The sequence below is a fragment of the Electrophorus electricus genome, chromosome 14 (assembly GCF_041902795.1).
Source record: "Electrophorus electricus isolate QZ-2024a chromosome 14, ASM4190279v1, whole genome shotgun sequence".
NCBI lineage: Eukaryota > Metazoa > Chordata > Actinopteri > Gymnotiformes > Gymnotidae > Electrophorus > Electrophorus electricus.
Genome location: NC_137510.1, coordinates 3,254,268 through 3,281,970, shown reverse-complemented (window position 1 = coordinate 3,281,970; position 27,703 = coordinate 3,254,268). Strand labels below are relative to the sequence as shown.

General features: G+C 39.7%; 2 protein-coding genes across 5 annotated transcripts; one reads left to right on the top strand and one right to left on the bottom strand.

The window, feature by feature from the left end:
- Positions 1 to 5,757: 5,757 nt before the first annotated feature.
- On the bottom strand, positions 5,758 to 8,280 carry LOC118242166 (phospholipase A and acyltransferase 3-like). The gene is made up of 5 exons (XM_035531007.2): positions 8,175 to 8,280; positions 7,538 to 7,597; positions 7,248 to 7,368; positions 6,889 to 7,118; positions 5,758 to 6,307 (listed from the first exon to the last, which is right to left on the bottom strand). The coding sequence occupies exons 2-5, from the start codon at positions 7,553 to 7,555 to the stop codon at positions 6,212 to 6,214; spliced, it is 465 nt and encodes a 154-aa protein (XP_035386900.1). The 5' UTR covers positions 7,556 to 7,597; positions 8,175 to 8,280; the 3' UTR covers positions 5,758 to 6,211.
- A 10,402-nt stretch (positions 8,281 to 18,682) lies between these two features.
- On the top strand, positions 18,683 to 26,798 carry LOC113573007 (calpain-9-like). 4 transcript variants are annotated; one of them, XM_027003011.3, is made up of 10 exons: positions 18,691 to 18,918; positions 20,067 to 20,289; positions 20,814 to 20,883; positions 21,087 to 21,205; positions 22,983 to 23,116; positions 23,210 to 23,384; positions 23,962 to 24,036; positions 24,224 to 24,309; positions 26,100 to 26,174; positions 26,299 to 26,798. In XM_027003011.3, exons 2-10 carry the CDS (start codon positions 20,071 to 20,073, stop codon positions 26,372 to 26,374), a joined length of 1,029 nt encoding a protein of 342 aa, XP_026858812.2. In that variant the 5' UTR covers positions 18,691 to 18,918; positions 20,067 to 20,070; the 3' UTR covers positions 26,375 to 26,798. The 4 variants fall into 4 exon arrangements, with proteins under 4 accessions (XP_081551758.1, XP_026858812.2, XP_026858814.2 ...); XM_081695632.1 differs by lacking the exon at positions 23,962 to 24,036 and having other exon boundaries at positions 18,683 to 18,918; XM_027003013.3 differs by lacking the exon at positions 18,691 to 18,918 and having other exon boundaries at positions 19,057 to 20,289.
- Positions 26,799 to 27,703: the final 905 nt, after the last annotated feature.

The window sequence follows — 27,703 nt, the reverse complement described above, 5'->3', positions numbered from 1 at the left end:
CTTCAGAGATGTGTCTCTGATACTGAGAGATGTTAAAATCACAGATTCTGGACAATACAAGTGTGAAATTCTCAGAGAGAAAAAAGAGGAAATCTCAGTTATTCATCTGCATGTATCTGCTGAGTGTATCTATTTATATTCTGTCTGTGATGCATAATAAAGGCAATTTTTGTTTAAACAATTGCAGTTTGAGTTGTATCTTTACTTGTGCATTAGATTTTGGTTGTTTTTAATATAATAAAGGAAGTGGTCACACAGTTGGTTAAAATAAATACCAGATGCTAATCATTGTGTGTGTGCATTGATCTTGAAAGGACTCCCAAACTGTCACCTTCTGAGCATTCTGAACATTCATGAGTATTCAACATCATCTTAGTTGCCTATCACTTAATATAATTATGTAACTATGAGGAATTATAAGCATAACTGTGTTTCTCCTCTCAGAGTTTAAATTGGTCTCCAGCTGGGAAGATGTAAAACACTCTGGATGTCCTGCTCAGAGCTGCACGCCCAATATGATGAGATTCGGGGGTCAACTTCAGGATTTTAATGGTGATGATGTCACCCTGCAATGCTATTTGTCTCCTGAAACCAGTGCTGTTTCCATGGAGATCAGGTGGTTTAAGGAGACAGACTGTATTTACCTGTACCAGAATGGTCAGGTGACTGAGGGGAGGGGCTATGAGGACAGAGTGAGTCTGTTCACCCACGAACGTCAGAGAGGAAACGTGTCTCTGATTCTGAGAGGTGTTCAGGAGTCTGATCACGGAGAATTCAGGTGTGAGGTTACTCACAGAAAAAACAAGCTAGAAAACAATGGAGTTCGTCTGCATGTGTCAGGTAGGTTAATGAACTGAACACAATATTGAAGTTATCCTTGTAAATTTGACTGATAGAAATAAGAGAAATTTATACCTGTTCACTAGTAACTACTGGCTTGTAAACTTTCACCAACTGCCGTCTGTCCTCATCTAATGTGATTGTTCTTGTTTTAAAATTCATTTTAACCCATTTTTCAGTTTTTCTTCCCAGTGTTTTTGGGTTGTTCACATTAGGTTTCTGATAGTGAGATGTTGCTAGCACTGTTACGTTCATTTCCTGTAAGATCCTTGTGGTTCCTGGTTTTTCATCACTTTGGGGAGGTAAAATGTGAATTTCACATAGAGCAGTCATTGGTACTCGGTACGAAAGATCCATCAATATCGAAGATTCCATCAAAACAACCAATCTACTGTCTTCTGAAGCACTGATTATATTTTACTGTAAAAGCTACAACTAAATCTGACTTTCTGTAGTTGTTCCTCAGATGTATAAATAAGATCTCAGTTTGCTTTAATGAATGAATAATATGAATGATTAATAATATGATTTTGCTCTAGCAAATTAGAGATCTTTGTAAGCGAGAGGAAATTTCCAAAAAGGCATGCTGATTTAAGTTATTAAGTTTATTGTAGAATGTATTAAACATGTTTGTCTGGGATATTATTTACTTCAATAGTCTTAGCTCTTTCTTTTGGAGACTTTGAATTAAGGGTGATGATTTTTTGTGATATTTTATCATTTTTTAAATTATACCCAACAGGTAATATCACAGTTTATTGTTTTGTAAACTGTGTAGAATGTGGCAGAAGACGTTCGAGTCATAAAGTTCTGAATGATTGAGGATTAAGTTATGCATTTTGTTACTTCATTGGCTGTGAAGAAGAGAACAACCAGTCACCAAAGCCAAAATGCTTCTTTTCCCCTGATTTTAGTTTTCACATGTGAAGCCAGCGACCCCTGCTGGCTACCTATGTATCTGCAGATGATGTTTGTCAGAAAAAACACGACGCTTGAAATACAAACAGAAGCTAGGAATAACAATGACCAGCAAACAAACAGTGAACAAGACTGGGTCTTGTAGTAATGTCGTAATAAGCATTAACCGGACACAGGTGCTACAAATGATGGGCGGAGATAATGAAACACGGAGGTAAAAGCATGAGACAGGGAAGCCATGGAGATAGGACAAAGGGCAAATCGTGACACCCATAAAAATTTATTTATTTATTTATTTATTTTAAATATTGGTTTTAAAAATATTTATTTTTAAATTAAAAAATTTTTTTGAAAAACGCATTTTTATTGAAAGGCAAATACATCTTAGTATATCTAAATTTAGAACAAGTAAGGGGAAATGTGATTTGTATTTTGACAATTAATGTATCTTAACCACATTTTTTATAGGCTGTCTTAAACACTGGGCTATTGCTGAAAACATAAGTACAATTGTTTAAATTATTTTAGTCTACAGAGCACAGTAACCGTTACCCAATGGGGGATGAAACAAATGCCCTTTGCCCAAGTGAGGGGGGAGGAGCCACACATCAATAAATGAGTGATGAGGGAAAAGTGGGAGGGGCCGAGGTGTGACACTCAGTTCTCAGCCCACACATGGCAATAAATAAGTCCCTGGGCTACAAATAAAAAACTTTTAACTTTTATATACCATGACTCTTACATTAGGTAGTTAGCATTATCACTAGTTTTCAGTTCATGCTGTTGACCTATGGCTTAATATGTCGTCATTTAGTGTTTTGAGTGTTAAAGTTTCTTTAATATTTTCACAAATTCTGTTTTGTTTTTGTTTTTAAATTTCAGATAACATTGTAGTGTTGTTCCATAACATTGTATTATCATTGTCATCTTTTTTGAGATACAGTTGTTGTTCTGTTGTGATTGTTATGAGTTTTGTCTAATTGTGTTGAACAGTGTGAAGCTGTGCTGTGCTGATTCTTTCACTTCTAGTAATGTCTCTTCTGTATCTGCAGTGTCAGGAAGGAGCAACAGCTCACACACCCCAAACAGGAAAGAAGTCTTTGTTTCTGTGGTTATGCATGCTGACCCAGAGGTTCATGTTGAAGGTGGCACGATTCTTTTTCAATTTTTTTCTTTGATATATTGTTGTTATTGTGTTACTTGGAGTTTCCCTACACCAGTCATTATGAAGATGGCCTTTTTATTGAGTTGAACTGCATTATGCATGATACATAATGATTGTTAACTGATATATTCAAAGCTGGTATGTGTTTCCGTTTGTTTTATGTGTGTTTAATTGTTGTATTTTGTATGTGTTTAAACATTGTATCTTCATTTAATTCATTTTGTTATATTCTGTGCAAAGTGGTGGTGGTGAAGCCCGTGACACATTTCCAGTAACGAGCACTGAAGTTATTCTGTTCAGTTCAGTAGCTGCAGGAATCCACAGCGGCACGTTTGTCTTCCTCCAGCTGGAAGCAGCGGAGCATTTCCCTCTGTCCCATTGCTCATAATGATCACTCACAGTGTTACAGTGGATTACAGTTATGTCATCACGGCCTCTACTGGCACTATCGCAGCAATACATTTTCATTTTTCTGTGCTTGCTAACTTTAATGTTCCAAATTTTCCTTATACCTGTGGAACTGTGAGTCTTCTGCCAATTCTCTCGTATAGTCAGTACTGTGTTTGTGCGGTGTCATACAAACCCCAAAAAGAGGCATTGATGGCTTTCTTTTCACCATAAGACTGAACAGGTTTGAGTATGGACAGTAACTGTTCCATATGGAATGCTTATAAACTGATTAGCAGAATTTTCTCAACATGGTCTGCTAACTGTGCTCAAAGCTGCAGAACAGTTCAAGAGAGATGGTGTTAAATGGACTGAAGAAATTAAAAAAACATGATCCTCACAGTATTGCCTTTGTCCAGTGCATCAATCACTCCAATGCTATCCTGCTACACACACTGCAGAGGGTCCAGCGCTGAACTGACCATTGGGCAAACATCATGTTCAGAGAGCTGATCAGTAGTGGTGTCCCTCCAGCAAGGAGACTTGTTGTATGGTCTTATTGCAGTGGGAAGGAAATATTTCACATGTTGTTCTTTAACACAGTGCAGCTGTTTGAGTCGACCACTGAATGTGCTTCTATGTTCTATCACCATTTTTTGGACTCACTGCAGAGGGTCCAGTGCTGATCTGACCATTGGTCTCAGGTGAGCCAGCATCAGCGTTTCCAGTGTCTTCATTGGGTGGGGTGTCAGAGCAACAGGCCGGTAGTCATTTAACACCACTGGTCGCTTTTTCTTGGGGATAGGAACCACACTAGCAGTTTTCCACATGACTGGGATATTCCAAAGAATTCCACACAGCTTCTCAGCACACAGTTTCATTACTTTTGGCTCAAGGCCATCTGATCCAGTGGCTTTGCCTTGTTTAAGTTTCTTCCTCACCTGTTAGGCAGTGAATGCTGGTGTTGTGTGCTGTTGGGCTGGTCCTGAGTGGGGGGGGGGGGGGGGGACGAAGGGTGGTGTTGTTCAGTGAGAATGCTGGTGGCTGTTGCTGTGTAGTGCCGTTAAACTGCGATGTTTGTGGCTGTTGCTGTTTAGAGGCGTTAAACTGAAGGGCCATTGTTGGAGACAGCCGAAAATGATGCGGCAGGAGGAGACCCATTTTCAAACCAAATAAAAAACTGATTTAACTCACAATTTCCCACTGATGTTCCAGGGCTGCACTGGATGAGGTCTGTGATGTCTTTCAGGCCTTTCCATACGTCACATGCATTCCTGTGCTCCAATTTGGTCTCCAACGTTTTCTGCTGGTTCGGGAGGGATTGTAGGTTAATCATATGCCATGTCTTGCTACCGTGAAAGTATCAGAAAGCATCATTTGGAGGTACAACAGAGTCCACACAGAAATCGATGTATTTTGTAATGCATGTTATCCCATCAGTATTCTGATTTTGTAATTTATAGAGAACATCCCTTCAAAGCGATGTATGTTTTTAAACTTAAAAACAAACAAAATAGACAAAAAAAAACAGGGAGCCACTGTGACTAGTAGCTGCACCAAGCAGTGACATATGAAGAACATGCTAGACACGATTAAATACAGAAGACCATCACCCAAAGAGTTCTCGGCAGGTACAGGTGGATATTTTCATCTAAGCTTTTCCTATTGGTTTATGAGCTAAACATATCAAAGACTATATCAAAGACAAGAAGTTCATTATGAATAGAAGTAGATTCAGGGACAGTAACAGAAATACTGATCTGTGGATCATAAATGGTCCTCATAACTGATTTACGTTTTTTTTATGCTGAAAATCATAAAGTTTAATCTCTTCATAAATTCATTAATGTGTTAAAATGAAAACTACCACATACATGTTCAGGATTAGAGCATCTGCTGAACACTGTAAATGTACTGAGCATGGTTCTCTAAGGTTCTCTGTGGTTCTGATTCAGACACCTGTTCACCATGTGTAATCAACCTGGGTCACAATATAATATATATTTTGCATCTTCTACTGGTGTTTGTGACTTCTTGCCTTTTTATGTGTGTTACAGAGCAGCATTTACAGAGCATTTGTCTGAATTCTCTATCTGATCATGGTCATTAAATCCTTAAAGGGGTTTGTTTGTTTTTTTAGGTTCATTACCACAGCATCTGAGATAACATTCCTGAGATAACAAATGTATATGAGTAGGAACATATTTCAGATCATTTGGAGTTTTCAAACAAACAAACAAACAAACAAAAAAAAACCAAACAGTTATATATGATATCCTGTCATACTAATAAATATGTTGCTCTGGATAAGAGTGTCTGCCAAATGCTGAAAATGTCAATATGATGTTATGATGTATGATTCTAAAAAGTTTCAAATTCTATGTTGGCTAAAAATATTCAAACTTTCTTTGGCTTAAGGGCAACAAATGAAAACAACATGACAAACATACACACCAATCTTTATTCACTTTAAATAAAAATCCTCATTCCACATGCAGTTGACATTGCAGATATAAATGTTTACAGACTTTATGAATGAGTTTACACACAAAAGCCTGCATACAAAATTCAGAAAACAATAAAAACTAAAAGTAAAAATGCTAACTGTATATAAGTGATCCATTGATGAAAGCATATTTAGATTTAAGAAAGAACACTTTAGGTTCAAACTTACTCTAGTAATTATGTAGTTAATTTCTGTTCACAAAAATTACAGGACCACTCATTGCTCAGTTTTTTCTTATGGAAAATATTTTGTGAGTTTGACATAAGTTTGCGAGTCTCGCTTGTCTGTTCCTGGGCAAACAGAAAAAGGTTGCTAGCATAGTTTAAAGCTTGCTTTCGAAATTGCAGCAAATTTTGTATTCCTTGAAAACTTCAATACTCTCCTGGTAAATCACACTATGTAAACCTTTGTATGCCTGTGCCTGTTCCAAACTGATCTTGTAAATCATACATGTGATCATATTTATCTTTCCCCAACATTGATTGTTCAACCTAAAAAAAATAAAATACATATTAATGCACACACATCATAATTCATTACATTTCTAGAACATTTATTTTTCTAAGATAATGAAAGAAAAGAAGTTTAATGAAAGCAAAAGTAAAAACAAGAACCAGACACACAAAAACAAATAAGGAACAAACATGCATAAATGGAACCACAATTACTGCACAATATGATCTCAAACAATGGACAACTATGGCTCACACACACACACACACACACACACACACACACACACACACACACACACACACACACACACACACATACACACACACATACACACACACATACACATACACATACACATACACACACACATACACACACACACACACACACACACACACTTTCCCCCAAAACAAAGAGATATTTATACAGAACCAAATGGGTGAGTAAACAAAGGACAGGTGAGGAAGTTGGTAAACAAAGGGGGGTTCGTGGCAACAAGTGGAAACAGGGAAGCAACAAAAGCACATGGCAACACAAACAAAACAAAACATAAACAAACGCCACATGGACTGGTGAGTTGTGAAGCATGACAGATTCTTTTATAGCCAGGACATACCTGTGTAGAGCTACCATGGCCTTTTCCATACCTCAGCTCAGATGCGGCTATTTCACAGTTAAAATTACTTAGATCATAGTGAGCTTGTGTCCCGATCTTGGCTTCAGCATCTTTCAGAATCCTTTCAGGAGGCAGAGGATTTTTCTTGTTATCTTGACTATTATCAACATAGTAGTCGTGTGTGGCCACATCCTTGATGGACTCTTTCTTGTAGGTCCCTTCAGAGAATCCTGGGGAGGGAAGATCATTAGAAATCAGTGAGAATAAAACATTAAGATGTTAAAACAAACATGGACATAAAACTGGAAAACAAAGCCAAAATTTTCAAAATCAGCCCTATTTACAAGGTAAATAATTACCTTGGTCAGGTGCAAAATGAATCACATTTCCTGCTCCATCAGCAATCCCATAGTGTTTGAATACCACGCCAGAAGGTCCTCGAGGGAATGCAACCATGTCCCCCTTTTCTGGCTCTGACTTCTGTGATAGTGTTACAAACATAATAAAGCATTCAAAACGAAATCTCTTAAACAGTAACAGAGTCATCTCAAGGCCAGTCACACAAACCATGTGGTAGACATGAGACAAATTAAATGCATAAGGAATAAAATAAGGAATTTTGCTTTACTGTGACAACGGCTGTACGCACATTTGTTTTCTTTTCCATTCTGGCTCTTCCAGGCTGGCTGGACCCGATGTAGAAGAAGAACTAGCAACATATTCCAGCATAAAATAGTCTCAAAATAATACACTTTAGAAATACGAACAAGTGTTTGCATGTATGTTTCTTTACATGAATTTAGTTCAAAAGGAAGTACCAATTAAAACATCCATCTGGTTTCACATAAAGACTTTTAGTTTTCAATTTTATTGAATATTCATAATCTAGAGTAACGGTTTTATTACGTGTTTTGAATTTAGCTATACTCAAAAAGCGATTGCATTAGGCCTGAACAGAAGTCATTTGTTGAGCTCACTCGCTGTTTGTGTTTAGTTACTTGTGTATCCTAGCCCTTGTCTAATTTGTCATGTATCTCCATGTTGGCTGTATGACCCTGGACTGCTTTAACGACTCTGATTCTGGATTTGCCCCTATTAAATCTCGATCTTCTCCGCACATGCGTCTGCCTCCTTACCGCCCAACGTTACATGAAGTCAATTACACAACGAGCATTTGATGTCATTCACTTTTGTATTAAGCCAGTATTAAAAAGATTTAGAGATCGTGTATATTAGTCATTGAGAAACACTAGATTTCAGTTATCAGTTATGGTGCAATGACTTACCAAATGTAGAGAGAGAGAGAGAAGAAAACGTGTTCAGTGAGGGTGTGTGGATAAGAACAGGCTGCAGCACACGGACTACGCTGCTGTGCCCTCTTTTAAACCTGGTTCACATCTACAGCGCACATGGATACGTCATACAGGGAGGAGCTGTAGTCGGTGTACAAAAGAGCAGATATGTCAATCATTTTCGACTGAAGTCAATTACACAACGGGTAATTGATGTCAGTCACTTTTGTATTAAGTCACACAGAGTTTGCATTTAGCACATGCTTTTATGCAGAGCGTCTGCTAAACGGCGTAATTGTAAATTGGCTGCAGTAAAAAAAAAAAAAGAAGACAGAATCATAGCCATGAAAGTGCTGTGACATTCCTCCTGTTCTGTCCCAGTAAAACCAGAAGTACGGCACACGGGCTTGTGTGCAGGTGTTCCCCCGTGTTCCCTAAAGCTCCGCATGCCCAAAATCATGACACCTTAATATGCAATATTGACAGGGTTAACTGATGTATTTGAGTAAAACTTTAGCTTTTTGCTTCTATTCTTCTGACTAATGTGGTGGAAAAATGAGAGCACATCAAACACGGACAGCTTTCTGCATTGCGTAGTAAAAAAGTTTATTATAGAGTTCTGTCTCCTGTATAACAGAGAAAGAGAACTGAACCGCAGTACAGTCCCCCTCCCCTTATACACAGACAGTGGCAGTAACGCCCAAAGCGAATAGAAAAGAAGATAAATTAAAAAAAACGACTCCTACAGTGTATCTGCTAATCATGCTTTGGTTAGTCTGGGCGTTCATGATTCCTCCATCTCTATGGTTAGAACAGTGCGCGCACCTGCTCAGCCACTGCTGGGCTGATAAGTGTGACACTCTTTGGTCCTGCAGTGTTCGGTGTACTGCGTGTGGGACTAAAACGGTAAGAGGGGAGTATGACAGTACGAACACATGCCCAGGAAAAACAACACCTGTTTCTTTGTGGTCGGTTTAGGTAGCCAAATTATAGCTTGTCCTCAGTTGTGAGACATCCTGTGTGTATTCCCCTTAATAATATGCCCCAAGAAAGTTACTTCCTCTTTACAGTTCTGTAATTTTTCTCTACTAGCTTTATGCCCTTCTGCAGCTATATGTTTCAACAGGCATAAAGTGGCTTGCTTGCACAACTCCTCTGTTGGCGCTGCTAATAATAAATCATCCACATTTTGCAGCAGAGTTGTGCCTGCAGGAAGGGTAAGACCTTCTAAGATTTGTCTTAATGCTGCATTATAAATGGTTGGCGATTCACAATAGCCCTGACAGAGGCGCGTAAACGTGTAGGGTTTTCCTTCAAAGGAAAAAGCAAACCAAAACTGGCTATCTGGATGTACCGGTACTCTAAAAAAAGCATTCGCCAGATCCACAATGGTGAACCATCGACAGTCATGTGGTATTTGTGATAATATGGTGTGCGGATTTGGCACTTCAGGCGCCCTTGCTTGTACTGCTGCATTTACTGCTTGTAAATCTTGCACAAATCTCCACTCATCACGCTGTGGTTTCCTCACAGGAAATATGGGGGTACAGACAGGCGAGGATGGGCATGGTATTATTACACCGGCGTCTCGAAGGGATTGGAATACTGGCCTAATACCTTCTATAGCCTCCTTTTTCAACGAGTATTGGGGTTGTTTTGGTCTGTATGTGCCCTTTGGTGTAATCTGCACTGGCTCACAATTTTTGATTAATCCCAAATCGTTTTTCCCTTTAGCCCACAAGATATCCGGTACCTCGCTCAAATAATTGTCATGCTTGAATTCCGATGCTACAAAGTTAGTCAAGGGTAGACTCCGATGAGGTGAGGTAAGCTCTACAGTTCTGTTAGCCGTAATTACATACGGCAGAGTCATTTGGAATGCATCTACTCCTGCATTATAGTGAATAGTGGGTTGTTCAGTGGGTTCCCATCTGTGGAGATGACTCATTCGTCTTATCCATGGTCCCACCTCCCGCCATTGTCTAAAAGGATTATTTCTTCCTAGTGAGACATGGGGGATGGAGTACTCAACATCATACCACCGTTTCTGTTCATCAGACAAAATCATCCCAATACAAATATTTAGTTCTAATGGTCTCTAGGTTTTTATGACAGAAAAAAGCTTCCGCATACTGCTTGTCTGGACCATCGGAAACATATGCAGTCACATGCAAACATTCAGCATTCATATAGTTAAATCTTCCCTTAGTTGCCCTTCTGGCGGTTTCGATCATGTGTTCGGTTATTTTCCCTGACCCACCTTGCAACCCCGACTCGTAGATATATCCCGGCTCCCCCTCTCCCAGCTGCACCATCTGTGCACCGGCTTCACCTTCCGCGAAGGTAACACTGAGTCCCTTTGGGGAGCTTACTAAACTACAACTCAATTTGCACATCAAATCTCGAGCCAGCAGGTTGATCGGGCACACAGAAGAAATAAGGAACCCATGTCGAAACTTTCGTTCCCCCATCTGACATTGGAGAGGCGCAGACATCCTTTCATGCACCACCTTTCCACTCGCACCCATTATGGACACCGTCCTATTAGTAATTGGTACATTAAACCCTTTGGCTTGAATTACTGAGTGCCTGGGACCGCTATCTTCGATTGTTTGCCGTTAACAGTTAAGATAACTTGGGGTAATGCTAGGGGTCCCTTACTTAATTGCTGAGAATACACAGAATAAAAATCTGGCACTTCCCTTTTTTCTGATGGGGTTGGTGGTCCCTCACAGCTGTCCCGCCTCTCCTCCGCCCGTCAGTCCACCTCTTCCAGATCGTTTCTCGCGGCTTGGCCGTCTGGGTCTGGACAGTTTCTGAAAAAATTTCCTTCTTTTCCACAATTGCATCATGGTGAACATGGCTTGATCCATGTTGTCTGCTCTGTTCTTTGAATTTGAGCTTCATGATGTCTGGCATAGTCTTCAGCCAGTCTGCTGAGTCCAAACGAGGTGTCAGCATCCATTTCCTGGTTAACCACTCTGAGGGTGATGCCTTCATTCTATGGCGTGGGCTTCATCTAAGAGACCAGTGTGTGGTCCTGCTTGAGGCAGTCCATAGGTGGGTGGACATTCCGCCGCCACTGGATCAGGCACCACGGCTGCTGGTTTCCGTTGCAGTGGAGTGGAGTCGAAATCGGGATTGGCTCTGGAGGACACACACTGAGAAGTGGAGTTAGGTTCATCCCCCCTCCCAGTCCCCTTAGTTTGTTTGTTTGTTTGTTTGTTTTCTTTCTGTTATCCACATTTTAAGACTTGCTATAATATTCCCATGGTGTCTATCCCATACCTTACGCTGACCAGAATCCCTTGGTCAGTTTTCAATACGTCTAAGTATATTATTAAGCAGTTTCACACTCAAGCTCTCATTCCGAGGGAACCCATAACAATCTACCCATATCGGCAACCACTTTAGGGAACTCTCCCCATAGTCCCTTCGCATGTCATTATGTAAGGGCTGGTTTCCTCGGATGGGTCATATTGCATTAATTTAGTATTTTGGGATCCCATTTTATTACTCTCTCAATGCATGTGCTGCTGTAATTTAGTCCCGTTAATGTATCTTATGCTCCGTTCACTCTTGGACTGATTCTCTTCGCAGGACTGCTGTTCCCAGAACTGCACTCTTCTGGACCAAGATCTTGGATGTTGACCCTGGTATCTGTTGGAGCCATTCTCCCAGTTTGGGGGTTTCAGTCTATAGTGCTGCGATTACCATGATAACCACAGTTACCTTCACCCCTTAATATATTGTAAACATGGATCTGTATATTGTAGCTCAGTTCAGAGAGCTGATCAGTAGTGGTGTCCCTCCAGCAAGGAGACTTATTGTATGGTCTTATTGCAGTGGGGAAGAAATATCTCGCATGTTGTTCTTGAGCACAGTGCAGCTGTCTGAATGTGCTTCTATGTTCTATCACCATTTTTTGGACTCGCTGCAGAGGGTCCAGTGCTGATCTGACCATTGGTCTCAGGTGAGCCAGCATCAGCATTTCCAGTGTCTTCATTGGGTGAGATGTCAGAGCAACAGGCCGGTATTCATTTAGCACTACTGGTTGCTTTTTCTTGGGGACAGGAACCACACTAGCAGTTTTCCACATGACTGCGATATTCTGAAGAGTTCCACACACATCTCAGCACCCAGTTTCAGTACTTTAGGCTCAAGGCCATCTGATCCAGTGGCTATGCCCTTTTTAAGTTTCTTCCTCACCTGTTAGGCAGTGAATGCTGGTGTTGTGTGCTGTTGGGTTGGTCCTGAGTGTGTGTGTGGGGGGGGTGTTGTTCAGTCAGAAGACTGGTAGATGTTGCTGTGTAGAGGTGTTAAACTGCAGTGGTGGTGGTTGTTGCTGTGTAGAGGTGTTAAACTGAAGGGCCATTGTTGGAGACAAAATAGAGTATTGTTTTCATCATGGTCATTAAATCCTTAAAGGGGTTTGTTTGTTTAGGTTCATTACCTCAGCATCTGCTATCCCATGTTCCTAAGATTAATGTGTATTAATAGAAATATATTTCAAATAATCTGGAGTATTGTTGGAAAAAATCCAGTTATGTAAGCCACATAAGCATGACAAACATGCACCGAGATTGTAATGGTGAGCGTTAAGGACGCGGATGCATGTATAGAGAAGAGTAAGATTTATTAGGGGCAAATCCAGATTGAGAATCATTATAATGGTCTAGGGTAATTGAGCCAATACATAGAGTATGGGGATACATGATAATAAAAACAAAAGCACACAAAGGCAAACAGGGGAAGCAGGCTATAACAGAGACTAGGAAGAAATCGGAGGCTAGGAAAAACAATAAGGCTAGGAAAAACAGTCTGACTAAGATACATGGAGTGCAAACTTATGGGCATACAGATACGGTCTTTCAAAACCTTTCAGACATATATCCAAACATCCAATGAACAGCCAAGACAAAGGGAACAAAACAGGGTTTAAATACATGAACTAATTAAAGGTTCAAAAGGCTTTATTGTCATTTCAGCTATATACAAGTACACAGCAAAAACGAAACAATGTTCCTCCAGGACCATGGTGCAACAACACAATACAATACAGTGCAAAATGTCATACAATAAATAAATACAGGAACAATACACAATGAACAGTGCATTTGACATTACATTTATTTTGACCAGTACACAGTACTGGGAATATGTAAAGTGAGTTGTGCATAGGAGTCAGTGACATGCTACACCGAACATAGCAGTCACCGGTAGCAGCCAGAACAGTGCAGAGTACAGTGCTGGCTTAGTACAGTACTCTAGCAGCAAGTAGGATAATGTGCAAGACTGCAACAGGAGTGCATATAAGTGTGTGAAGTTTGACTTCAGCAACTAGTCCAAAATTCAGAAAATAATAGAAATTAGAAGTAAAAATGCTAACTGTATATAAGTGATCTGTTGATGAAAGCATATTTAGAGTTTAAGAAAAAACACTTCAGGTTCAAACGTACTCTAGTAATTATTTAGCTAATTTCTAAATACCATGTAGTAGACATGAAAAGAATGAAATGCAAAAAGAATAAAACAAGAGGACTTTTTCATTACTGTAGCAATGAATGTATGTACATCAGTTGTATTTTCCATATAAGCTGTTCCAGAAGATTGGCTTGATGTAGAAGAATTGCTTGCTTCAGGGAAGAACTACCACAAAATATCTTCCAGGGTACACTAGTCACAAAATACTACATTTTAGAAATAATAACATACGTGTGTGTGTGTGTGTGTGGGGGGGGGGGGGGTCATCTTACCGAGAGCAACTTCTTATAAGGACATATTTAATGTTGTATTTTCCATTTTAGGAGACTGCCCTACAATCGGTAAATTTATTATTTTTAATTTTATTATTTTTATTTCAACCAGTGGAACAGTCAGGAGAGAGAGTCTGTATCGGGGTGATAGAATGAACATAAATGTTCATTAATATTATATATTAATATTTGTTGACAAGCTAACACAAACTAAGGCTAACGGTGTACCCGCTCGGTAGCGAGTGCTAAGTGCTGGCTAGCTAGCTTTATATATTGATATAAGATTTTTAAACCAGCATAGCAACAACAATATATGGTTCAACTTGGTAATATATGATTTTCTTTTAACGAGTAGTAGATAGCAACTCATGGTCGAGATAAAATCTCTCAGTAATGATCAGAAGATTAACTAATTAATTAATTAATGACCCTTCCATTAAATGGCACATTCGCGAAATCATGTGAATTCACCGCTGCGTTGACAGGTTTAATAGGTGTAGGTGAATTCAGCGTTAGCTTTCTGTTTCTGTTCCTTCGACTTGTGTGTATAATAGTTTGTACTCAAACGGTAAACGGTAAAGCTTGCTAGGTATCGTTTTCTACTACAGAGGTTTTAATGTACAAACATTAGTCAGGTAATCTCGCTTTCACTCCGTTTTCAGCCCATATGTATTTTAACAGCTCTATGTAATGAAACATTTCTGATTTAAATTTCAATTAAATAATTTTCAACCTTTATAATAATTTTAAACCAATTTTCATCCTTTAAATAATTTGTGTTAATATATAGCTCCTGGAAGACTTGGACTGTTTGCAGTTTAATGTATTTTTACTGATTATGTAGATATCAGTATGTAAAAATGGACCAAATGGATAACAGATTATTCCATATATTAGTAATATTTTTGAATAATTGATTGATATTTTAATTGAATAATTAAGCAAGTTAATCACCATCTCATGTTTAGCAGAGTTTATATAACACAGCTCAGAGCACACGTTTTCTACATCATCACGCATGGATTGCGGTGAATACTCCAAACATCTTTATAATCTGTACAAGATTCTTCTGCCTCTGGATTCAGTGACTCATATTATGTTCATCAGTGTTGCGTGGTATTACTTAGATAGATGCTGCAGTGAACATTTGCCAAAGCTGAACATAATAGAATGATCTTGTTTCAAAAGGAAATGGCTGGGAAAAATAACATGTAATTGTTAACATGTAACACATTTATGTATGTTTTTCTTTCTCCAGTATTTAGTCTTGTGTGAATTTTTGTGTTTACAAATAAGACTATAGTGAGAATAAGCATGACTACCTAAATCCTTAACTTCCACCATCACAACATTATGGAAACACCATCACAACATTATGGAAACAGTACCACAATTCCCTAACAGATTTGTTTAGTTCTTTATGACGAAAAGAACTTTAATTGTAGTTTATTTTCACTGCTGAGGGGGAAAAGTGCTGAAATATCTCCAACTATGCTGTTCTGAGTCCTGCTGTATCCAGGCAGGTGCCTCCCTGTGCTGGCTTGGTTTTCAGTCTCTGTTTATCAGGCTTACTCAATAATCAGATATAGTGTGATTACTGGGATCTTTGGGTTCATAGGAGCAATAATTTTTAATGGAGTAGCGGTCTTACTCAGTCTCCTACTCTCTATGAGACTGCAGCAGATGCTGTGTAAGGACAAGATTGCTGGGTTTATAATAACGGGTACATTTTTAACACTAATGGCATCTAAGATAAGCAACGTATTAACTCTTCTTTCACTCTCCTCTCTCCGCTTTCTCTCTTCTCTCTTCCCGCCGTGTCTCGTCGATCATAATTACGGCAATACACGACGAGAGAGCAACCTTTTCGTTACTTCTGGTTGTGTGAATTTGATGACAGACTAAATCAAGGAACATTTCACTATGGATTGGACCCTGTAAGAATCATGTCATGTCGATCTTTATAGATTGAGTCCTACACGTCAGTGCTTCTTGTGACTTAATATCTCACACTTGTGGCCTTGTGGGTTATGTACCTTTAGTTATTTGTAAATATGTGTCTGTATACATGTGTTGTGTAAATATGTATCTATTATGCGTGTGTTGTGTAAATATGTGGATATATACATGTGTTGTGTAAATGTATCTGTATGCATTTGTTGTGTAAATATGTGGATGTATACATGTGTTGTGGAAATGTGTCTGTATGCGTTTGTTGTGTAAATATGTGTCTGTATGCGTGTGTTGTGTAAATATGTGTCTGTATGCGTGTTGTGTAAATATGTGGATGTATACATGTGTTGTGGAAATGTGTCTGCATGCGTTTGTTGTGTAAATATGTGTCTGTATGCGTGTGTTGTGTAAATATGTGGATGTATACATGTGTTGTGGAAATGTGTCTGCATGCGTTTGTTGTGTAAATATGTGTCTGTATGCGTGTTGTGTAAATATGTGTCTGTATGCGTGTTGTGTAAATATGTGTCTGTATGCGTGTGTTGTGTAAATATGTGTCTGTATGCGTGTTGTGTAAATATGTGGATGTATACATGTGTTGTGGAAATGTGTCTGCATGCGTTTGTTGTGTAAATATGTGTCTGTATGCGTGTGTTGTGTAAATATGTGTCTGTATGCGTGTGTTGTGTTTCCACTACAGAAAAGCTTGTGCTCCAGTTCCTCCAACTTCACGAAACTGGTGTAATAGAAACGTGTCAGGCGGCACCTAACTGACCCAATCTCATATCTTGGAAGAGCAGCTGGTTCTTGAAATGTGACTGGGGCGGCAGAGAGGAAGCGAGAGGCGAAGTTCCATTTTCACGTTCTTTATTATTCATGCTCTTTCCACGATGCGTCACCGAGTCTAGCGGGAGGGTCAGAGCGGAGTAGCTTCTCTGCAGTAAGCTCGCGTCGATCGGCTAATAATATGCAGCCCCATCCTTCCGGACCTGTGGGTGTATAAATACAGGTGCAGATTAATGAGGTGCAGGTGTCTCATGTCAGAAGACAGGTGATTGTGCTCGAGCAAAGCGCGTGACATGGTCCTGGTCCTGCGGGGGCGTGTCTCCCCCTTTTGGGCACCGGTCTAGCGTGACATAAAATATATCTTTTCATTAAACCTTTTATTATTAGAATTATAGTTATTATATATTGACCTTTTACTGTAGCTGCTAATATTTATTTTGTTTTGCTTTGTTTTATTTATTTTACCATATTCTATTTTTATGCTAAATAATATTATTTTTAAATAATACATCCTTTTTGTCTTTTAATACTCTTCTTTTAACACACTGAGCTGTATGAAAGGTGCTATACAATTAAAGCGTATTAAATAAGCGAAACCGTGCATGTTTAACGTACTTGGTCAGTGCCTAGAGTAACCAAGAGGTGGCGATGTAAGTGCATGCATGAATTATAAACTGACCCGAGCTTGATACTTGAACAAAACGTATTTGGCACAAATCAAAGTTGAAAGTTTTGTTTTTCGATGTTTTTGTTTTGGGTTTTGTTGTTGTTTTATGCTGGTGGTTAAATATTGCAACATGTTGTTTACATGGTAGTTTAGCTACGTCACGCACTGTAGTTTCAACGGCATTATCAACATCCTCTGTTTTCCAGCAATATGCCAGGCTTTGTCAAATCTTATCAATTTGCATCTTATCAGAAGTTATGTTTGTTAAATTATATTCATGTTTGACGTAGACAGCACGTTTCAAGGAGTTGCTAATTGGTTGACTGGTTTGTTGTTTCTTTTTTATTTGCTCTTCTTCTTCAATAGATGTCTATAGGGAACTTTTTTGTAAGTGCATTATGAGGACAATATCATGCGTGTCCACTAGAGGTCGCACCCGAATGGATAAGCCTTGCATGGTAAGAGAGCACTCTTTCCACAGCAGTCTTATGCTGAAGCAGCACATAAAGCACATAAAGTATGGTAGTTATGTACAGATGAATGTTAAGCGTGACTAAATTGCTGAGTGCATTCTCCAGGCATACAGATGATCACATTTACATGCTTCCATGCACACACACACACACACACACACACACACACACACACACACACGCACACACACACGCACACACACACACACACACACACACACATACACACACACACACACACACACACATTCATCTAGAAATGTACTTTTATAAAATTGCCCTCAGGCTTTGTGTTGGTGTATTAGTGTTCAGTATATCATTTTAGATGGTAGAGAAGCCAGGGTGCAGCCTGCAGGAATACATTTATCAGACCAAAGCAGCTTATCGCAAAAATCCAGCTGACTGCTCAAATTTATGCTGCCATAATTTTTTTTAATTTTTTTTTTAGAGAAGCTAAATTTCTATGTTAATGAAAATGTAAGACAAGAAACTGATAATGTCTTCAAGAAACTGATATTTTTTCTTCAGCTACCATTAATCTTACAAAGTATTTAATTAAATATATATACTCTGTCTTTTGTATCTTCTTTATGGGTGATTGAGTAGGTATCTTATGATGGGGCTGAATATGGAGCAGCAGGGGTAGTATAATAGTCTCTTATCCAGCAGGGGTAGTACAGCAGGTGTGGGTTTAGGTGTGAGCAGCTGCAGGGTAATTTCCTTATCCTTAACCACCATGAATGTTATGGGCAGTTTGGTTTCAACGTGATAACAGATTTGAAAACATTCAGCAGAAACTCTGAATTCCAGTAAACAGTATTTTAACGAAGCCCTCCTCTTAGTGAACAACGTCAGGCCCATCTGCTTTCTGGGGACCACGTGCTGTCTGCTTATACTGAACTACTACCAAACATCTCCGGTCCCAGCACTGTGGCCAATAGTAGCTTAAGGATAATTATGCGTGTAATTACACATTATAAATTGTGTGATATCGCCTGGGAGGCATGTAGTCACCTGGAGACATTTTAACTCTGTGCTGCCTCTCCAAGAGAGCTGGAATCACAAAAGATAAGGACTTTTGGACTACACAGTTTCATACACAGGTTGGAGAATTTCAATACTCAGCCAAAGAGAAGTTTTTATATATATATATATATATATATATATATATATATATATATATATATATATATATATATATATATATATATATATGAGATTCCAGGGCGTAACTTCAGTGTACTATAGTTAAGATGTAGAGGTAGAAATAAAAAGCACTTTGCGCACACAGCAGATGAAGGACCTATGTCTGAAACATCCTGTCTCTTTGGAAATATTGTGTAATACTCTGCAATTTTTATATATACATATATTTACAAATTTATGTAAATTAGCTGCCTGTAAAATTGATGTGTAGTTTGTTTTTAGGGTGCAAATAAGTTTCCATTTGTACTTTTGTCAGTAGTGGATAAACATGCCCATATAAGAAAGATCGCCTTGGTCTGACCCTCAGGCTAAAGCACACCACCTACATGCGTTTTGCACAAAAAAGCTAAACATGTTTTAACAGTAGATTTTTAAAAAATCATCCAGTAGTGTTTCTGAGCACAACAGACAAAAAGGCATTCATATACATAAATGCCAGCAAGGACCTCAAAACGTAAAAGATTAAATTGTAACGGTGAGCCAGACACAAGTGCGGAGAAGAGCGAAATTTATTAAGGGAAAGTCCAAAGTCATAGTCGTGGTCGTAGTCCAGGGTGATAGAGCCAACACGGAGATTACGAGAATACATGACAAAACAAAAACACACAAAGGCAAACAGGGCTATAAGAAAAGACGCGAGGAAAACCCGGGGCTAAGAACCACGAAGGCTAGAATACACGGAGTACACACCAATCAAACTCAATGAAGTAAACAAAGACACAGGGCCCACAACAGGGTTTCAATACATGAACTTAACAAGGTAGAAACGAGGGACAGACGTGAGCGATCAAACGAGGGGCGGAGAAAACGAAACTACGGCATATTTTAGTTAAAATACACAAAACAGGGAAAACACGGAACACGGAAGATGGGAGGGACTAACCGTGACACAAATATATTATTTCTCTGTGGCACTGTGTTTCTCTGAGTGTGGCCCTGTTTCTCTGAGTTTGGCCCTGGGTTTCTCTGAGTGTGGTCCTGTGTTTAATGCGTGTAGCCCTGTTTCTTTGAGTGTAGCCCTGTGTGCTTCCCGGACTGTTCTTAGAGAAATGCCACGTGCCAGGACCAAGCGACGTAAAACAGATGTGGGGGGCTCTCCTGCCAATCCCATGATGTTCCTGGGGCAGGACTTCCAGCAGCTGCAGCAGGAATACAGCAGGAAAAAAGAGATATACACTGATGAGAAATTCCCTCCAAGCAAGCGCTCCATTGGCGCAGGCCTGCTGTCCCGTGCTGAAATGGCTAAAGTGGTCTGGATGAGGCCATCAGTAAGTTAGCATTTAGCTAATCTGTACTTCCCGAATACACTAATAAACAGTTTCATTTATTACGTTGTGCTATATATTTTTCCTGTCCTCCAAGTGTCCATAAGAGTCTACTGAGGTGCACCATAAGTGTGTTATGAGTATCCTTATGGATATGAGATGGCTGGATGGATGATTCATATTCAAGTTCCATTGTAAGGAGAAAATTAAAACTATTGCTGAAATCCACCTGCCACCATAGACCCAGGGCTTCATTTGGAGTAGTGCTGGCAGATGAGATGAAAGAAGCTTTTTCTTGCTCAATTATATCTTCAAACATGCCTTTATTTCACACCACGTGAAACACTATAATCAGACTCCAAGCAGATTCAAACCTTTGCCATTTTATCAATTCCTTACATGGTAACTCAAGCTCAATGATGGAATGCTGCGTAAAAAAAAAAAAAAAAAGTGTTACTGTTTCACAGAGGAAGCTTCATGTCTGATGTTATACTTGTAGAACCAGTTTGATGATCTGCTCTTCTCAGGAACTGGTGGAAGATCCGTGTCTAATTGTAGATGGCAAGTCCAGGTTTGACTTCAGCCAAGGAGAACTAGGTAACTCTGAGATATTTCTTTGACTGGGTATCATGGATGGTTTTCTTCAGTTTATAGCAGTAAACCCAAAAAGATCAACACACACTTAACAATTACATGTTATTTTTCCCAGCCATTTCCTTTTGAAACAAGATCATTCTATTATGTTCAGCTTTGGCAAATGTTCACTGCAGCATGTCAGAGATTACTCTTTTGTTTCCTAGGAAACTGCTGGTTTCTGGCTGCAATAGCGGCAATTACGTTTCGGAAAGACATCATGGATGAGGTTGTGCCTCAAGATCAGTCATTCGAAAAAGACTATGCAGGAATATTTCACTTCAGGGCAAGTGCAGCAATCTGTAATATTCTTTAAAACATAAATGCAATATAATACTTTATAATACAAAATATACTTTTATATACAACGGATGAAATAAGTATTGAACACGTCACTAATTTTCTAAGTAAATATATTTCTAAATGTGCTATTGACATGAAATTCTCACCAGATGTCAATAACAACCCATCCAATCCACACATGCAAAGAAATCAAACCATAAGTGTCCATAAATTAAGTTATTTGTAATAATGAGAAATGACACAGGGGAAAAGTATTGCACACATGAAGAAGGAGAGGTGCAAAAAGCCATGGAAAGTCATGACATCAGCTGAAATCCATCAGTCATTAGAAAGCAATCCTGCCACTTAGTGCAAATTAATATCAGCTGGTTCAACTGATGGCCTATAAAAAGGTGTCTCATTACCAAGGTGCCACACAAGAAACATCTCATGATGGGTAAAACCAATGAGCTCTCTCAACACCTTTGAAACATTATTGTTGCAAAACATACTGATGGCATTGGTTACAGAAGAATCTCTAAACTACTGAAGGTTTCAGTGAGCACTGTTGGGGCCATAATCCGGAAGTGGAAAGAACATAATTTCACCATAAACCAGCCATGACCAGGTGCTCCCCGCAAGATTTCATACAGAGGAGGGAAAAGAATCATCAGAAGAGTTGTCCAAGAGCCAAGGACCACCTGTGGAGAGCTACAGAAAGACCTGGAATCAGCAGGTACAATTGTTTCAAAGAAAACAATAAGTAATGCACTCAACCTCCATGGCCTGTATGCACGCTCACCATGCAAGACTCCATTGCTGAAGAAAAAGCATGTCGAAGAGCGTTTAAAGTTTGCTGAACAATATTTAGACAAGCCTGTGAAATACTGCGAGAATATAGTCTGGTCAGATGAGACCAAAACTCTTTGGATGCCATAATACGCACCATGTTTGGAGGTCAAAAGACACTGTATATTGCCCCAAAAACACCATACCAACAGTGAAGTTTGGAGGTGGGAACATCATGGTGTGGGTCTGTTTTTCAGCATACGGCACTGGCACGCTTCATATAATTGAAGGAAGGATGAATGGACAAATGTACCAAGACATTCTTGATAGAAATCTGCTTCCATCTACCAGGATGATGATGAAACGAGGGTGGATATTTCAGCAAGACAATGATACCAAACACACAGCCTAGGAAACTCTCAAATGGTATCATAGAAGGAAAATAAAGCTGCTAGAATGGCCCAGCCAATCACCTGACCTGAACCCAACTGAACATCTATGGAAGGAACTAAAGCTCAGAGTTCATAGAAGGAGCCCATGGAGCCTTCAGGATTTGAAGAGTGTTTGTGTGGAAGAACGGGCCAAAATCACTCCTGAGCAATGCACGCGACTCGTTTCTCTGTACAGGAGGTGTCTTGAAGCTGCCATCACCAACAAAGGATTTTGTACGAAGTATTAAATACATTTCAGTAAGCGTGTTCAATACCTTTTCTCTGTGTCATTTCTCATTATTATGCATAATGTAATTTATGATTTCTTTGCATGTGTAGATTGGATGGGTTGTTACCGACATCTGATGAGAATTTCATGTCAATAGCACCTTTAGAAATATATTTACTTAGAAAATTGGTGACATGTTCAATACTTATTTCACCCGCTCTATGCTCAATCTGCTCTGTCACTCTTTGCCCATTAATCCAAAAGGGTTTGGGCTTCTGTTTTCATTTCTTACTTTCATTACTTTGTTAGTTCACTAGGATTTGTTCCTATAGTTTTGGAGGAATGGCCACTGGGTTGATGTTGTGATAGACGATACACTGCCAACAATCGATGGGCAGCTCATCTTTCTGCATTGCAAAACACGCAATGAGTTCTGGCCTGCCCTGCTGGAGAAGGCATATGCCAAGTAGGTTCATGCACCACCCCAGTGCACACATTACTCAATAAAAGATCCGGTAGTACGACTAGTGTTTTGGTTTTTGGTTTTTGTTTTTCCCAGAGTGTGCGGTTGTTATGCAGCCATGAATGGTGGGTATGTGTATAATGCCCTGCGGGATTTCACCGGTGGAGTGCAGAAAACATTCATTCTGTGCAAAGCTGCAGAAGAGCTCTGGGACAAGATGGATCAGGCAGCAAAGAACAATGCCCTCATGGGCTGTTCAACCCCTCAAGGGGTAAGAATTCACCACACCCTGCCCTCTGACTCACTAATTCACACACACCTATACTCACGCCCATGCACATGTCCAAGCGCGCGCACACGCTCATACTCAGCTCTCAGAAGTCTGACTCTACAAAACCCAGATGGAAAACCCAGTCTCGCTGAGCCCTTATCCATGAATCATAGCTAACTTATTTAAGTCACACATGAAATGGCGAGACCACAAGAGGGCACAAATCACCAGCGGTTATAATAATCTAAAAACTGACAGCATATCACTGTTCCTCCTCAGTTCAGTGTATGGGAAGACACAGGCTTCCAGTCCGCTGTTTATTTTTATCCTGTTCCAGCTCCACACACCCCTGGAAGAAATAAAGAAGGGCTTAGGTGTGTTAGGATATGGAACAGAGTGCAAGTATGAACTGGAGTCTCTAAGTTGTGGACTGTGATAATGTGAGTCAGGAAGTTCAGTGTAAGGACTTGGGAAATGTAGTTCCTATGCTGCCAGCCATTTTAGATTGTAGGCAGCCAGCACTTAGGAAAATGGCCCCTCAGCTTCACACAATCTGGTGACTCTGATGTGTTTCCAGGCAACCCCTGCCAACACAGTGTTACCCTGTGGTATAGTGGAAGGCCACGCCTACTCTGTCACAGGTGTCGCCAAGGTGAGCTGCTGCCACACCTCGTCTCGCTCTGCAAACAGGCCCAAGTCACAAACATCTGCACCTTCCTTAGCATAACTTCTTGTTCTTGTTTACCTCTTATTTGCTATATTAATTAGTGTGTTTAAATATGTATCAGTGCATGTGAGTCTGACAGTGAAAAGGCTACTTTTTTTTTTTTATTCAATAGGTGGTGTTGCCACATAAGGTAGTGAAACTGGTGCGAGTCTTTAACCCGTGGGGAGACGGAGAGTGGAACGGAGACTGGAGTGATAAGTGAGAACGCCTGCTGTTTCAAACCTCCAAATGCAAATCAAATATATATATCTATGAAAATGAGCAGACCATCATTAAGCCAGATTTTCTGGATTTACCACTGGCTAAAGTCTAATGATGATAATGTCAGTGTAAATAGGCAACCCATTCTCTTTTCCAACTTGTCATACGTTGGCACCTGGGCAGAACCTTTTGGCTTTAGTATTTACTCACTGAAGGTGCCCGTTGGCATTAGTATTTACTCACTGAAGGTCAATTCAATTCAAATGTATTTATATAGATGTTGAAACAAAGCAGCTTTACAAATGTTCAAGTCCAAGCCCCCAGTGAGCAAGACAAAGGCGACAGTGGCAAGGAAAAAGTCCCTAGAGCACGAGGAAGAAACCTTGAGAGGAACCAAGACTCAAGGGGGGCCCAATCTCCTCTGGGTGACAGTGGAACAATAGTAACAATTTTAAGAGAAAGATAAATAAATAATAATAAAATGAAATAATAAGCAATTAATGTCCAGTCCGGTTTTCTAGAGGTCCTAGTCTTGTTCCGATGGTGTGCGCATGTCCGAAACCCATCCCACACGAGAACATCCATCAGGGGCAACGGATAAGTAGTTGGTGGGGGTGGAGTTGTGGTGGACCACAGGAGGGGAGTAGCCATAGCAGCTGAGACGGGTTGAGGCTCAGTAACAGCATGACGTCAGGGGGAGGTGAACCTCAGCAGAAAGAGAGAATAGATTATTAGGCGTGTCCAGGTATGAGGGTGTGTAAATTATGAAACTATAATGGGCAAACATGGACTGTGGCAGATCTAGCTAGGACCGCACAGCTAAAAGGAAAGAACCAGAAGGAACCACAGGAATGAGGGCACCCTGGAACATCAGCAATCCACCGCTCTCAGTCAACAAACTTGAGTGACAAAAGAGAGGTGAAGTGAGAGCATCATAACATCCCAGTTTACCAGAACTCTCAATGGCCACAGACCCCCTGATCTACACCTTTACCCAAGATGGGAAGTAGTTAAAAAATGCCTGACTGTACAGATAGGTTTTCAGACTAGCCTTAAATATTGAGACTGTGTCTGAGTCTAGAACATTTACAGGAAGTGTAAATGTAACCTCCAGCCCACGGTTATTTCATCACTTCCACATTTTCCGTAGTGTGGGAGCTTTATAGGAAAAGGCTCCAACCCTTTTGTTAGATTTTCTTATTCTTGGTACTAGTAATAAGCCTGAACCTTTTGATCTAAGCAGACATGGTGAATCGTAATGCACTAGGAGTTCGCTAAATTACTGTGAAGGTGACCATTAGCATCAGAATCCAATGCAAACCTCAATCCCATAGACTTCAAATTAATTTCTACTGTGTGCAAATTCAGTGCTGATGGCAAAATGGAACCAGATCTGTTCGTAATGTTTGAAGTCAGTTTTATTTAGAAGCCTATCTGGTCTTCGTTTGTTGACCGTAGAGTGTTTGTGATGTATTTATTTGATTTATTGTTATTTTATTTCATCAGTGTTTTAAAATAATTGTCCAAAACATCACTTTCTTGCAAAATCTACTCAAGCATTATTATTTTACTCGTGCTTTAGCTCAAGGGTTATTCTATATATTCCAGACAGGAAACCTCACCCTGTTCACACTAGGCTTTTATACCTCCTACATATATCATATCAACACAGTCTCACTCATTTATATGACTATCACAAACAGGAGTACAACTATAAAACATGCCCTGTTAGCATTTACAAATATGATCAGATCTCACCTAGGACTACATTTGTTTAATATTTTCAGATCATCTCTGTGGAACAAAGTGTGTGATGAGGATCGTAAAATATGTCTGCAAGAAAAAGAAGATGGAGAATTTTGGTAGGTATAAAGTATTAACTCAAAATTACCATTTTAAACAATAACATTTATTATTACTTATTAAAAAAAAACAAAAAAAAAAACACTACCCTGGTAACTTTTTAGCATTATGTTTCTGTTGCAGGATGTCAATGAAAGATTTTTGCTGTAAGTACGAAGATCTGGATATCTGCTATGTCAGGCCTAAGCTCCCGGCGTAATCGTCTCCTACAGCAAACTCTGAAGCTGACTGCTATTGAAAGATTGTTTGATTCTATAATGCTATCTGGGGTATTCTGCACTTTCCCAGTTTAAGCAGCTTGTCAAGTGCAGACTGACTAACTATTCCTTATGCATGATCATGCATAGAGACCTCCACTCTGAATCACCATCCTTCCTCAGTTTGCCTGCTCTGATATACTTCAGCCCTTACACTCTTTAAACATCGTAGCTGGCTGCCCATGAAATAAAACCTGAAAGGCAGTAAATCAGCATTACCCATATTTTACACATGCTTATGTTATTTTTTAAGATAACTTTTGCTGTGCACTGCGTAGAACTTGTGAAAAGGATGTCCTCCACTTCAGGAGGGAGAAGTAAGATTTGCCCTGCACTGCATATCCTAATAAAAGACTTACAAAGAAATTCACTGTCTGTTGTGTGTAGAATTGAAACTCTAGTGCATTCAAAGATGAGAAATACTTCCACTTCCAGGATCTTTACTCAGTAAGGTCAGTCTGTTGTGTGGTTGCTTCTGTATTCTTTGGCTAGAAAGGCAGTGGTGTTTGCCAGTAGGATTTGGCAGTAGGGTGTGGCAATGGTGTTTGGAAGTGGTGTTTGATAGCGGGGTATGCCAGACAGCCTATGCAGGTAATATAGCAGGGGCATGAGGTGATCTAGAGGGTTATGAGATAGAGCATGGTTGTGAGGTGATCTAGAGGGATGTGAGGTAAACTACAGGGGTGTGAGATAGAGCATGGCCCTGAGGTGATTGAGAGGCGTGTAAGATGATCTACAGGGGTGTGACAAGATAGAGCATGGCCATGAGGTGATTGAGAGGCATGTGAGATGATCTACAGGGGTGTGACAAGATAGAGCATGGTTGTGAGGTGATCTAGAGGGATGTGAGGTAAACTACAGGGGCGTGCAAAGATAGAGCATGGCCGTGAACTGATCTACAGGGGTGTGAGATAGAGCATGGCCGTGAGGTGATTGAGAGGCGTGTGAGATGATCTACAGGGGTGTGACAAGATAGAGCATGGCCGTGAGGTGATCTAGAGGGGTGTGAGATGATCAATCAGGAGTTTGAGATGATCTATCAGGTATGGCAGAATTGACAGACAGACACTGAGAAAGTCCTTTTTTGCACTGCATTCTAAATGTAACATTAAATTCCCTTAAAAATGTAATGCATTTATTTAAAGACTCAACAATTTAAAGACTCAACATTTTAAATCAGTTTTAAAAACATGTTAAATCAGTTTACAGTAGCTGTGGATGATCAGTTCACAAAAAAAAAAAAATTATGTACTTAATGTAACCACTGACAA